Source organism: Stegodyphus dumicola, chromosome 1, assembly GCF_044657685.1.
Source record: "Stegodyphus dumicola isolate Sdum_Otavi_A_Nest chromosome 1, ASM4465768v1".
Classification (NCBI taxonomy): domain Eukaryota; kingdom Metazoa; phylum Arthropoda; class Arachnida; order Araneae; family Eresidae; genus Stegodyphus; species Stegodyphus dumicola.
This window is the reverse complement of record NC_140768.1, coordinates 75,437,467-75,451,773: the sequence shown is the minus strand read 5'-3', so window position 1 is coordinate 75,451,773 and position 14,307 is coordinate 75,437,467. Positions and strand designations below refer to the sequence as shown.

The following is a 14,307-nucleotide window of genomic DNA, read 5'->3' as shown; positions in this document are numbered from 1 at the left end:
CTGACCCTGGCCGGTACCTCAATCTGACACACTGATAAGTTAAAGTTGTGGGATTTATGTTTAAGTTTTACTAATGAAAGGCTATTCAATTCATTGCTTTACTTTCAGCCTCTTTGTTGTCTCATTGAACAAAGTTCAATGAAATCGGGCTCATGGGTCAAACCCTATCGCAATAGAGTAAATTATTCTAGTTTTCGAATTTTGAACATAGCATTTAGATTGCATAGAAAATGAGATTTTTGGAGCAATTACATGAAGATCGTGTGACTAGGTAGAGATGAAAAACAAATCTTGTGAGGGAGTAGAATGTAGAAGTAAGGTCCATACTATTGCAGAGTGAGAATTGGAGACGAGACAAAAGCGTGACGACAATAATTTCAGAGTGTAGCGATGAGACGTCTTGGCGGAGAGTGTGTAGCTAGGTGAGTGAGCTTCGCCAGCAGTCAGAGGGAAGTCAAGAGATGCAGGTCAGTGAATGGTTTGGAGGAGAAGCATAACTGAGCAAGTTGACCAATAGTGTGCTAGGGGGGGAGGGGCAAGGCTCTTTCCAGTACCATACTAATTTTGAGGGACAATCTAAAGAATAGGGGGTGTGGGGGGAAGTTAAATTAGCCTGTTTATGGCTAATTAATTATATTATGCAGTTCAGTATTAAGTTAGCTCTAAGGTTGAATTTTACCTGGTCATTTTGATATATCATCGTGTCTGATAGGCTGATTTTAAGCATAGTAATTTTCTCTTTATTATTATTATATTCTTTTTTTGAAAAGAAAATATTTACATTATTGCCTACATCAATATTTGAGATAGTAAGATAATAATTACGGCAGAAACCAGTACTTATTAATTAGATGATAGAATGGAGGATGGCTTTGGGCTTTTTCCTGTTTGCTGCAGAGTTTGTATTATAATTCAAGATTAGAATTTAGGGGTTATTTGGCTTATCTAAGTTTTGATACAATTTTTCTGAGAGTTTAATCATAACTTCTAATATTTGAGGAATTCTACATTCTTGGTGAATTTTTCCATTCGAGCATACCATGGACAGTTGGTAATCTGCCTTAAGGTGGTGGTTTTGAAGTGTTTGGATTCTGCGTAAAGCGGTTTTGCAAACATATCCCCAGACTGGGCAGGCATAAGTGAGAACTGGTCACAGGATGGCCTTATGAATGAGTAATTTTTTGTCTATTGCTAAAACAATGTTTCGAGAGATTAAGGGGTTGAGTTTAGTTTTACTTACTTGAAACTTGGAAATTATGTGTTTGATGTGGGGGTTCCATGTGAGGTGGTGATCTAAAATTACACCAAGGTATTTTACTTCCTTGGTCCAAGGGATACGAGTACTGTAAAAGAAAAGTTGCTCTGAGATATTTCTTTTTCTCGTGAACATGACTGCTGTAGTCTTATCAACATTGATTTTAATTTTCCATTAGAGTAGCCAGGACTCTAGTGCGTGGATGCATGTTTTTAAGTGTCGGACAGCTGAGCTAATAGAAGCATTTTGGGAGAGAATCGCCATATCATCAGCGTACATAGAAATTGTTGTGTCCTGTGTGTGTGTGGTATATTGTTCGCATAAATGTTATAGAGTAGTGGTGCAAGTGGTGCCCCCTGGGGGACACCAGCACAAATTTTTTGTTCATTAGAGCAGCTGTTATTAATGCAAACGATAAAGTATCTATCAGATAGATAGGAATAGAGTGTTTTAAAGATGTATTCTGGAAAGTCCAGTTTGATTAGTTTGTAAATGAGTCCATTGAGCCAAACATGGTCAAACGCCTTAGCTATATCAAGAAATATTGCAGCAGTACTAACTTTTTTCTGTAGTCCAGAGGAAAGAAGTTCTGTTACCCTGTAAAGTTGATGTACTGTTAAATGATATTTCCGGAAACCGTATTGTTCGGTAATCAGAACTCCTTGTTCATCTGCATTCGTTAGGATTGCTTTAAGAATGATGAATTCTGCAATTTTACTGCAGGAGGGAAGTAAGCTAATCGGCCTGTATGATTCAGGTTTACTTGGGTTCTTTCCCGGTTTTGAGATGGGAACAATGATTGTCGTTTTCCACTGTAGAGGAAAATAATAAAGATCAATAATGTATTGAATGATTCGAGTCAATCTGCATATCATCTGTAGTCCCATTTTTTTTTATCATTTCATTGGTAATATTGTCATTTCCTGGGCTCTTTTTCTTTTTCATATTCTCAATATAGCTAAGTACGTCAGCCGGATTAACTGCGATGCTGTTGTTAGTGCATGGTTGTGAAAAGAATAGTGGTTTGCAACTGTTTGTTCAGTGGCAGTATCAGAAATGTTGTTAGTGATAAACTGAGTAGCATTAGTAATCTGCTAAAGACTGAGCTTTCTCAGTTTCTATGTAAGCGACTGAAGTTTGGCCTTTAAGGGGCAGAATATTCATGTAGCTTCTTTTGTACCTTGAAGTTCCTTTCCATAGTGAATTATCATCTGTACTGAGTCCTTCAAGGTAATTAGCCCAGCGTTTACATGCGTGTTCTTGTGTAAGGGTCCTGACTTGATGATGTAGAGTATGAATTTATCAACTGGATGCCTGGATCTTTGCCAAACTTTTCTGGCATGGTTTCGTTTTTTAATAAAGTTTTTAATCTGCTTATTTTGGTTGATTTTGTCCTCGGGAATAGATCTGGAGTTAGCATGATAGGCTGAGCAAAGATCATTAGTGAAGTTTTCTACTAAAACGTCTAACTCACCATTCCTGTGTATCGTTTTTTGCGAGTAGTGGGTGTGGTTCAGAGCTTTGGTAAAATTAGACCAATTTGTGATAACGGCTCTTCGGTCTGGTGTGCTATGGCTGCTTATTTCCAATTCTATTTCTACCAGATTATGATCCGAAGAAAGTTCATTTAATTATGCTGGATGGATGTTGAATACTTTTTGGAATGAAAAAATCCAGCGTGGAGGCGGAGCCAGGGCCATAGCATGTTGGGGTGGGAGAAGCTGCAATAATAAGATTGGCTGAAGTTGCAAAGTCAAACAAGTGCTTACCATTAGTATTGGTTGAACTGCAGTTCCATGCGCGATGTCTAGTGTTAAGGTCTACACCTATAATGACTCTATTGTTGAATATACAGGAATATCGCTTTTAAGTCTGAGATGATATTATTAGCAATTGTGTTATTTCTAACATAGTTGGAGACTAAAGTGATGGGGGTTCAGAAGGTGGAATGATGTTAATAGCTACGGCCTCTGTGGCTAAAAGCTGTGAAAGTGTACGCCTGTAATGAGTGATGGAGCGTTTTATTAGAAGTAAAATTCCTCTAGCTGCTCTGCCTGTTGTAGGCCTATCATACCTGTGAAGATCATAGTTTGCAAAATGAACTTTGAACTGAGGAACAAGGATGTGTTCTTGTAGGAATAAAGCGTCGGGACTATACTCATTTAAAAACTCCCTCTGTTCTTGTAACTTTTGGGAGAGGCCACCTGTGTTCCAGGTAATGATATTCATTGTACGGGCGTAACTATCCATGCTGTGTGTTGTTAAGCTCTTCAAAAATAAGGAATATAATGTACATTTTTTCCATTAAAGTTTCTGCATTTTTTAGCTGGGTTAGGTTCTTATTAATCAGTGACGTTAATTTCGAGAGATTTTTTAGGCCAAAAATATTTTCTAATTCTTTAATTACTTTGAAAAGTTCCATAAAACCAGTGGAGGTGATATTGCTTGAATTTTGGTTAGATTATTCTGAAACATAAGTGTTTTGTGGTTGAGAGGGGGGGTGAGTGAGTAGTTGAGAACTTGAACTCTCATTCTGATTGGTTGTGAGTTTTGGGAGTAAAGTTTTCTGTGTTGTTTGATTTTTGTTCGTGAGAATGTCTGTGTATGATTTCCTATGGGTTTATGAAGAATTATTTTTAGGTTTGGAGAATTTTTCACCCCCCCCCCCCCTGTAAGAAGCGGAGTGAGATTTCAGGCAGTTTACACATGTTCGATTGTCTATGTGGGCATGTGGCAGTGGTGTGCTCCCCGGCATACTTAACACAACATGGAGCTAAAAATCAGTTTTCTGATTAATGATGCCATTTCTGGCAATTAAGGCATTGGGGGATGAGATTTTTGTTGGTGTATTTTTCGATCTGCACAATGAAAAGCGACATATGTGCAATATTGAATATTTCGTCTACACTTGGTGTGGGTAAAATTTGAATTTGGAACAGAGGCATAAATTGTCAAGTGCGATTACGAGTCATTTGTATAACTTTGTGTACGGTTAAACCTTCCTCTGTTAGTATACCACAAATTTTAGTAATTTCCATGTCAATTGGGAAACCTCTGATGACAGCTTTTATGGGGCATTGGTTTTAGGGGTTTATAATGTAATGTTCTACATGTTTGTCCTTTAGAAACTGTGTAAGTGTTCTGTGGTCATCTGGGGTATCTGGTAAAATTTTGAGGAATTCTCCACTGATTTTTCCGAAAAATTTTGCTTTTGTTTGGTCTGCCAAGAATTTTAAATACGGGTTAAATTTCTAGTTTTCTGGAGGCTTAACCATGATTGGTGGAACTGATTTGTATTGAGAAGTGTCTCTGAAGGGTCGGTCTATCTGAATTTTGAGGGTATTGGTATTTTTGACCTGCTTTGTGTATTTTACGGGCTTAACAAAGCCATCCTCAGTTTTCGAATTCTCATCTGAACTATCTGAAATATCTTGTTTCTTACATTTAGAGTTTAGGTTTAAGTTTGCATTTAAGGGGTTCCTAGCACACTGTTTTGAATAAAAGGTCAACTTACCCTTCAGGTGCTCCAACTTTTTCTTCATCTCATGGATATTCTTTGAGAAGATAGGCGTATGCTGGTCCGGATCCGATACACAGCGTATAGCGTCCATTTGGATTTTTATCTATCTATTTTGCTCAATACTTGCTTCTAGTATTTTGATTTCCATCACTGTATCCAGGATAGCTTTTGCAAAGTTAAAGTGTGATGTATCCATGTTTCTGCCCTCAGTAGTAGAAGTATCCATAATCGTTTCGGCAGTATTAGGAGGCAGGTTACTTTCAGCAGTCAACGGTTAATCCGGAGCAATAGCAGTGCGCAATGGCAAAGGACCATGGTTGTTCTCCACCTAACACAGAGAGCAAAAAAAAAAAAAAAAAAAAAAAAAACAACCTTCATCCACGAAGGCTGAAGGCCTCAGCCTCTTTTTGCTATAAGGTTCAGAATTTATGTAGATTTGAGTGGAAAGCAGTTTTACTATAAAGTTTAGAGACTGATGAATAGGAGTGTGAGAATTTGGCCTGTGATCCGCTGCATTGCCGATTACAACAAATTCTTTTGGGGACTTCAATGCTGGTCTTGAATGGTTCAACCTGAATATTGTCAATTTGGTAAGTCACGTATTTGAATTTCTGTTGTCGTGTAGGTAAAGCTTGCAGTCTCTGCTCAGTTAGATTAAACTTGTTCAATGGATAGAAATTGTGAAAAAACATCTTTATGTCAAAATCGGCTCACGTTGGCTAGCAATTTTATATTTATACATTTTAATTTAATCACTCACTAGTAGTGAGGTAAACTAAGTATAAAGTATTTAAATTCTGTGTCTGTCGGTCTGATGGTTAGCTACCATGGTGGTGATAATTCACCACCATGGTAGCTAACCATGCAGCAAATTTATTTTTATGACAGCAAATTTATTTTTATGATAACTAACCTAGCTAAGTTATTTGGAACTCACAACAGATATTATACAGTTACAACCATAATTGAGAAAAATGGCTAAATTGACTTCTGACATAGAGCAACAATGTTAGCAAAATGATCTGTTGTAAAAGAATGATCAAAATCAGCACAGCAAAATATAATAGAACAAATTAATTTTTTTGGATTACAAAACAGTTATTGATCAGCATTACCTGATCTAAACAAACATCTCACTTTTCAGCAATTTGAAAACAATATGTACAAATCTGTATCATAAACTACTAACTCTTTAGGAGGATCCATGGATTGAGACCTCTCTCGATCTTCTGCAGGTGAGAAGAGATCAAACTGTATTGGTGTTTCCAGCAGAAGATTGTCCATTGGTGTTGCTGGCGGAGTTGATGTATTATTTGGCTTATTGTTTTCTCTGAAATGAATATTACAGAATTAAAGAGAATAAATTTTTCTACCATGTAAAATTTAGATGAAAAAGAAAAAGAAGGCAAATGAAAATAAAAATTAAAGAAATTTAACTACCCTTCCACACTTGAAGCATTGCTTGATATTGATTGTGACTTCTCAACTGTGTTTTGCTAATTGAAAAATATTAACATTAGTAAAAAATAATTGTCAAAGTCAACATATGACTACATGCAGTTTAAAACAGAGGTATTGATTATTATGCAACAATAAATCTTCATTTTGTCACTTAACATATTATTTAGCAAATAAATTACATTCAGAAAGTTTTTTTTTTTTTTAAAGGCTCATTTCAATCCAAAGAACATAATACAGACTTGACTGCAAGAAGAGGGGGGGATTTCAATATAATGAAAATCAGATAATAAATATCATTAAATTTAACAAAGGACTGACTTAACAGGTTTTCTTTTCCTGGTTATTATTTAAACCTCCTCTTCAAATCATCATGCAGAGAAGATAAAAGTAATTATAAATAAATCAGGATTCAGCTTTATTATCTATACACGCTACAGCGCTCCAAGAAATCAATCTCTGGATTTTTGTCACTTTTCTAAAGAAATTTTTTCTTCTTTTGAACTTTAGTGCTCACCACACTAAAAAAAGCTACAAAGACATCAGTCTTCAGGCCACAGTGATTAAAGATGTAAATCACAGCTTATTTTAACACTCTTGACAGACCTACTTATATGCATTACAGTTGCCCACTACCAATCCAGATATAGTTAACCTCTTGAATACTGAGTCAAAAGCACTAAAGTGGATGCCAACACTATGTGGCGCGCCACATTGTTTGGCATTCAGATAAATGAAAATGCAGATTTTTTGGAAAAGAAAGGATCAACTTGTCCTCTAAGAACATAGAAATTTTATGCCCTTTTATTCTGCTAACAGATAGATAAGTACAGAATTCAGCAAGATTCGTGATTCAAATTTGTATATAAAAGCTAGGGGAAAGACTTAAAAACATTTTTCCAGGACAAGGGTTATAATATCCCTGATTCTCCTTGTGCTACAGCTGCATCCTCATACTGGCTTTTTACTGGACATGATTGTCTCAATGCCCACTTCTTTTACATTTTACATTAAACTCATGGATTTTCCAATGTGTCCTCTTTGATACTCTGGACAACTGATGTGCAAAGAAAATTTAAACACGTGCTCTGCACTTAAAAGTTTTAATTCTGTCACCCAGAAGTACTGAGAAGCAAGACAACTAATGGCTCAAGTGCTAAAAGCAGCCATTTGTAAATAAAACAATAAATAAAAAATAGCTTTAACGTGAGATATAACCTCCTCTGATTTTGACACAAACTTCACGTTGATATTTCATTGCTTTAATCAGGTAATCCAAAGCCAGAGCTAACAATTAACTGTCATTTCTGTAAAACGGCAATTTGCATCTTTTGAAAAGTTTCATGGGCAAGGTAATCCTTGAAAGTTTCAATGGGATTGAGATTTAAAGAATACACAAGCCTTTGCATATGATTTCTGAATATGTGCTCCTCCCTGAAAAGAATTCACAAGGCACAATGTCACAAAAATAGGTAACCTATGTTGCTGCTAAAATGTATTTATGAAGCATCACAATTATACACACATGCACAGCAACCGAGCACAGATTTCTATCTTCAAATTCAACAGTCGTTTTTCTGATAAAATTTTTTTGGGGGTGTGTGTATGTGTGCATGCCTGCGAGTTGCCAAGTAGGGAAGAAAACATAAGTTTCTTCAGAAATATGATGTTTTGCATAGCAGTACAAAATACCAAGGTTTTCATTCCATGAAGTTGTACTTCTTAAATGATTGAATTTTATGGATCAAAAATTTGTCACAACGCCAAATTTGTGTAATTCTCTGATTTTTCAAATGAAAACATATTGCTAAATACATGGAAGAAAAACAGCATGCACAAAGCTAAATTTAGGAAATTCTCTGAAATATTTAAAGCAAAAACAGCATCTGAAAATTTAAAAAAAAAAGCATTTTAAAAAAAAAATCTGAAAGTTTTCAGATTTTAAATTACGTCCAAAGGGGCGGTTTTTTAATGTTTTGTGTGTTACACCTTTACTTATTAAATATCATGTTCTTTGCACTTAAACCATAAAATTCAGTTCAGTAGCAGTGTCGTAAAATAATTTTAAAATGACCATATCTTTAGAATTCCGATACACAGTTCCGCACCCGTTGGAGATAAAAATGTCCCCCCCCCCACCGTAGAGTGTTGCCATTGCTCGCTTTTAAATCGTTGAGTTTGTTACTCAAAAATTCGTTAAAGTTTTACAAAATATGAAATCAATAATAAAACAAATTCCAAATTTCAAATTTTGTCTTCCACATGCCCATATTAGTAGGAGGATTACGTCATTCAAAATTTGATGGCTCTATGTACCATTGTTTTATCACAATGCGAGAAATATACATACATTTATGCAGATTTTTCATTATTTAAATTCTTCAAATATAATGCAAGATTCTAACATTTGGTGGCAATAGTTTGAAAAGTGAAACAGACATTTATAAAGATTTAACACAAAATCGCAAGACGAAAACAATAGTCTTTCAAGGACAAAACCCCTTGGGACTAACAAATACAAGGATTGCTTCAAAAAGCTAAGTATTTTATTATGTCTGTTTCTTGCTTTTTTAATTCTATTGCTTCATTGCTCTTTTATGGAATTCTTAACATATTGCCAGTTTCAAAATGACTGATGGTTTTTTTCTTACCACCTTGTAAAAAATTAGAAGCCAAAGAGTTACTGACTTTTCAAAGGAGGGCAGATAATAGTCACGTACCTTTAATACTTTGTTACACATCCACTAACATTACTCTGTGAAAATGTTACACTCTATAAACAATACCTCAAAGAAAAGGCAACTTATAATGCTGTCATGACTAAAACATGATGTTCAGTGGTGTCACTGGACTGGCTTCATATAAGTTTTCTTCAGATCCTAAGTTTATTGCCTGATTGTGGGGTAAATTTTGATATCTCTATGAACAATGCATTACTACACTTCTGTTTAAATCATGTGCTGATAATACTAATTAAGCCAGGCTTTTCTGCCCTTAGAGATCAAAACTACCTAAAATCACAATGCTGAAACTTAGAATACTTTTATCTGTAGCCTTTATTATAAATATTAGTCTTAGCATTTCAGTTCTGAATGATATTAACTTTTCTATTATTGTTTGGAAACTCAGTGCTCTCACTTACTGACTGTGTTAGTCCAGCAATGTGATTGCACTAGTTTAACCCCAGATATAGACCTGCGAAGACATGGAATGGCTCTTAAAATAACTGCTTCTTTAGTTAGGAATAATTTTCTTTTCATGGCTTCCCTTTTAAGAAAATTATGAATTATTATTAACAGAATGATCCACAAAAGGGAAACTTGTAACTTCCTTAATTGGAATATCTTGCATGAAGCCTTCTAAGTGGATATCAATGTTGAGAATCTTTTAAACATGTTTTATGTGCCACAACAACGCAAGTCTAATCTAATTATTGCTAACAATTGTTGAAAGCACAGTTCAACATTTAGGCACAAATTGTTTTCATCCCATAATAACCTGCATGCTTTTTAAGTAGAAAACCATATTTGGACATACAATTTTATATTTGTATATCCATCTATGATTTAATGAGTTTCACTCAAAATTCTTTGAAACAATAGTTATGTGAACTAAAAAAGAATTTAAATTCCATGTTTACATTTAGGGAAATACTAAACTTTTTTTTTTTTTTTATTTTACAAAGAATGAAGACTCTAAAACAAATTTAAAATATAATCACAGGAATTTAAAAAATATTTAATTTTCTAAAAAGTTACAAATAGCAAATATGTAAAACTCATACTCTAGTAGCCTTATCTCTTGAGCACTGTCGTGATAACTGGCGACTTGAACTGCCTTCTTTTGCAATGTTATGTATAGATGCAATCCACTCATCTCGTTCACGGCCATTTAATGCTTGAAACACAACAGTTCTGAGACAAAGATAAATGATTATTAAACAGCATAATATAATAATATCTGAAAGTCAAATAAAATAACAAAGAACAATAAAAACAATGTTTTGGGAAATGTTTGATTAATCAAAGAACCATAATGCTAAAAAAGTTTCCCCCCCCCCAATTCATTTCTAAAAAACGCGGAAATAAAAATGAAAATGAAAGAAAACATTTAATATGCACAAAAGTTAGATACATACTTATTTTTTATTATTTGTCTTAACAGTTCACCTGTTCCTATTTGTGCATAGTGCAAATAAAAGGTGTCCTACAGAATATAATGCAAAAGTCAACCTAACATTTTTATTTACTAGCCCATATTGCCTACACTTCACATGATTACAGCAGCTCTTAATCTGTACTAAAGTACTATTCCATTAAGCAGTTTATTTGCACCATTACTGAATCAAACTATTTTTTAACTATTTTTTTCTCCTTAATACTGCCTTTCAAGTGTTGAGGTACTCACTTTGTTCAAAGTTTACAACAAAATTTAGCTTTTATCTTTTGCGCTGCATTGTGATTCTTCTCCCAAAAAAACTATATCCTCCACTGAAGATCAATATGTCTTTAATGCTAGTTTCCCATTTGAATTTCTTTCACTTGAGTATATTGTTAATGATACTATTTCTAAACATTCTGCAACCTTCTGTGGATGCATCTTTCTTTAGTCAAGAACTCAATGATGGCCGATTGTTTCACTTTGTATCCATTATTCACTTGCCTTGGAGAAAATTAGGTACTTACATATTATAAAAATCACCTTAGTCAAAGTTGCCAAGTTTTCATAATGTGCCAAACTCTGGCAACCACGTACATAACCATTCATCAGGAAACCTAAAAGTTCTTGTTCTATTGCAAGTTCTAATGGTTTTACAGGTCAATGTTGATATTTGTACATTAAATTCAATTTTAAAATATGTAGATGTGGAATTTGCCAGCACAGGACAGGAAGAAACTGCAGTAAAATTTCTGATGGAGTATAGTATTTTACTGCAAAATTGTTAAAGGAAACTATGATAAAATGTGTTTAGTAGATAGATGCTATGTAGTGCTGAAGTTGTATGTGATACCAAGTTTCTATAATTTTCTGACTTTTTTTTTTAACTGAATACAGATCATTGTTTACATGGAAAGAAGAACAGTGCACAAAAAAAATTATGGAAGGATTTCATAAAAAGTATGTTTTATTTTTTAATGTATCATATAAACCTTATTTAATAAATAAAATTTGTATTTTAAATCGCTAAAACTGTGTTTTCTTTTGATAATGATTGCTGACTTACAATAAACACATCATAAGATCAGGAGTTTAGAAAAAAAAAAAAAAAGCTGCGAAAATCATGAACTTGCACCTGAGAAGTAACTTTTACTTTTCATCTTCTATGAATAATAGACAAATTATGCAAAGGTGGTTGTATTAATATGCAAGTAACAAAAATTATTATTACATACTTACATAGGAGATTTACTTTGATCAAATGTGAAGTTTGAACAATCTATGTCAGTTGATAAAAATGTTATTTTTACTGTTATTAACAAATAAATGTTGAATTTAAAACCAGATAAAATATTCTAGAAAATATGAAAATAAAATAATAAATCATCGTAGATTTTAAATAAAATTTTATCAGTTTTTAAAGTCATTAGATACATGTCCATCTTTTTTCATGAGCAAACAATATAAATTCGATCAGCAGAAATTTTTTATCCTGAAGAAGAGGGACGTGTCCTGAAGAAAAGGCCCTTAAAACCAATGCAGTTTTGTTTAAAAGCTAAAAAATTAGGTTGCTGTTTTGCCTAACTTTAAATGCTAATTATTAATAAATACATACTTCTGCATTACTTTCACAGTGATTCTTGTAAAAAAAGTCTAATAAAATTAATGCCCATATCTTTTCTGAAGTAAAAAATTCACTCTATTATATATATATATATATATATATATATATATTTTCAAGTTGTAGGCCAAATGTAGTTGAAATTTTTTGCAAGTTATGTAATGTTAATTAAGAAAATTGCTGCAAGAGTGACAGTGCTAGTTTTGAATGGTACTGAAAATTTTAAGGAGGGCAAATTATAGATACCTTTAATAATAAAGGCCAGGGAGGAAAGTCTGTAATAATTTATAATTTGTCTTGGACAACATAATATTTTTCTTCATTAGTCTAACAGCAAGCTTCTGTAACAAAGGCATACAATAATTGGTGAAATATTATGACAGTTATTTAATCAGAAAAGAAGGGCATATAAATAATATTAATAAGCATAATTAATTTTCTATGATTTTTAATGCACACATTTATTGTTTCTTCTTTCCCATTTTTATTTCCAAGCTTTCTGGAACTAAATTAAAAAATAGCTCTCATAAATGTTTTTGGATTTTTTGTTGGCATTTCTATTAAGTGTCATTTTACTTCTTAAGATAATATTTTATTGTTCCTGTAAAAGATAATATTAGGTGACTAATACAATTAAACTCATATCCATACTAACAGCTACATCTATACAACTATTCCTGAAATTTTCTAACATCAGAATAATTTTGCATGTGAAACAAATTAACCTTTTTGAAAAGATTTTAATAAAATGTAATATACATTAGCAGCTGAAATAACCCAAATTCAATGTAAATGAAAAGATTAACAGAGTCCCAAATCACATGCAGCACATTTCAGCTCTAATGCAAATTCAGCAATAATTAGTGGCTGATTTACACAGATAGTATATACTTTCATATCTGATATATATATATATTTGAATTTAACAAATATTCTGTCATTCATATAAAGCTAATTTAAATTTTAAATTATGAAAATTCAATTGTATACAAATAAAAGATAAATTACTGCTGCAAACTAATTTGCAATATCATTCAAATTCAGAAAGCATATGTAAATTAAGTGCAAGTATCTAAAAACATGAACAAATATTTAATAATCCTAAAAATTTTAAAGAATTATATATACACTGCTCGACATTGGAAATGCAACACCAAGAAGGAGTGGTCAGAAAGTGATGAAATTTGGAAAAAAGAGACAGCAAGCAGGAATAAATGATCTTTATTTCAAAATGATAGTCAGAATACAGAGCGAGAATGGTGTCGGCTCAGTAGGAAGTAAAACCACCGCGGACAGCAAAGGACGAAGAAACACGTCTAGGCATAAAGTCAATAAGAGTGCAGATGGTGTCCTGAGGGATGGCTCTCCATTCCCTTTCAACCATTTGCCACAGATCATCTTCTGAACGAGGCAGGGGCAGAGTCTGCAAATGGCATCCAATCACATCCCCCACATGTTCGATTGGTGACAGGTCAGGAAAGTACGGTGGCCAGGGAAGCATCTGTATACCTTGCAGACCATGTTGAAAGATGCGAGCACTGTGTGGTCGGACGTTATCCTGCTGAAAAATTGAATTAGGCAGCTCCTGAAGGTAGGGGATTGCCACCGGCCGCAGTACATTATCCAAGTATCGTTGGGCCATCATAGTACCCTGAATATGAACTAGCGGTGACCTGGAATCATAGGCAATAGCACCCCAAACCATTATGCCACAATGTCGTGCGATGGGGAGTTCCACAGTTACTGCCAGATTAGATCTGTCACCACGTTGACGCCACACACATATGCGGCAACTGCCACTGGATAAACAGAAGCGTGACTCATCTGCGAACATGACGTTTTGCCATTCTGTCATCCATATTGCCCCAGTCCGCACCATTCTAAACGTTGGCGTCTATGTTGTGGAGTCAATGGCAGTCTTCTTAACGGACGCCGTGAGTGCAGGCCACGTTTAACCAATCGACGGGAAATGCTTCTTGTCGACACGGGAACATCCAGGGTATCTTGCACATGCTGCAGAATCGTGGTACAAGCAACTTGCGGGACCGCCACAACTTGTCGGTGGATGCGTCACTCTGATTGCACCTGCACCCCTCTTTCTTCCCACATTTCCTTGTTCCGACCATGTTTGCCATAGACGATGCACCCTGCTCGCATCCATGTGAGTATCAGCTGCGATTTGACGTAAGGACCAACCCGCTCTTTTCAGTCCAATCACCATACCCCTCATAAAATTGTCTATCTGCTGGAAGTGCCTTCGTTGACAGCGGCCTGACTTTCTCTCCTATTACACGT

General features: G+C 34.4%; 1 protein-coding gene across 5 annotated transcripts in view; it reads right to left on the bottom strand.

Moving 5' to 3' along the window:
* Nucleotides 1–14,307, bottom strand: part of LOC118194397 (DCC-interacting protein 13-alpha-like) — a 104,825-nt gene that overhangs the window by 40,543 nt on the left and 49,975 nt on the right. For all 5 annotated transcript variants that reach the window (XM_035365549.2, XM_035365550.2, XM_035365545.2 and 2 more), the window contains 3 exons: nucleotides 10,018–10,147; nucleotides 6,216–6,271; nucleotides 5,965–6,105 (listed from right to left, as the gene is read on the bottom strand). In XM_035365549.2, coding sequence (XP_035221440.2) covers nucleotides 5,965–6,105; nucleotides 6,216–6,271; nucleotides 10,018–10,147 — 327 coding nt within the window. The remainder of the gene's footprint in view (nucleotides 1–5,964; nucleotides 6,106–6,215; nucleotides 6,272–10,017; nucleotides 10,148–14,307) is intronic.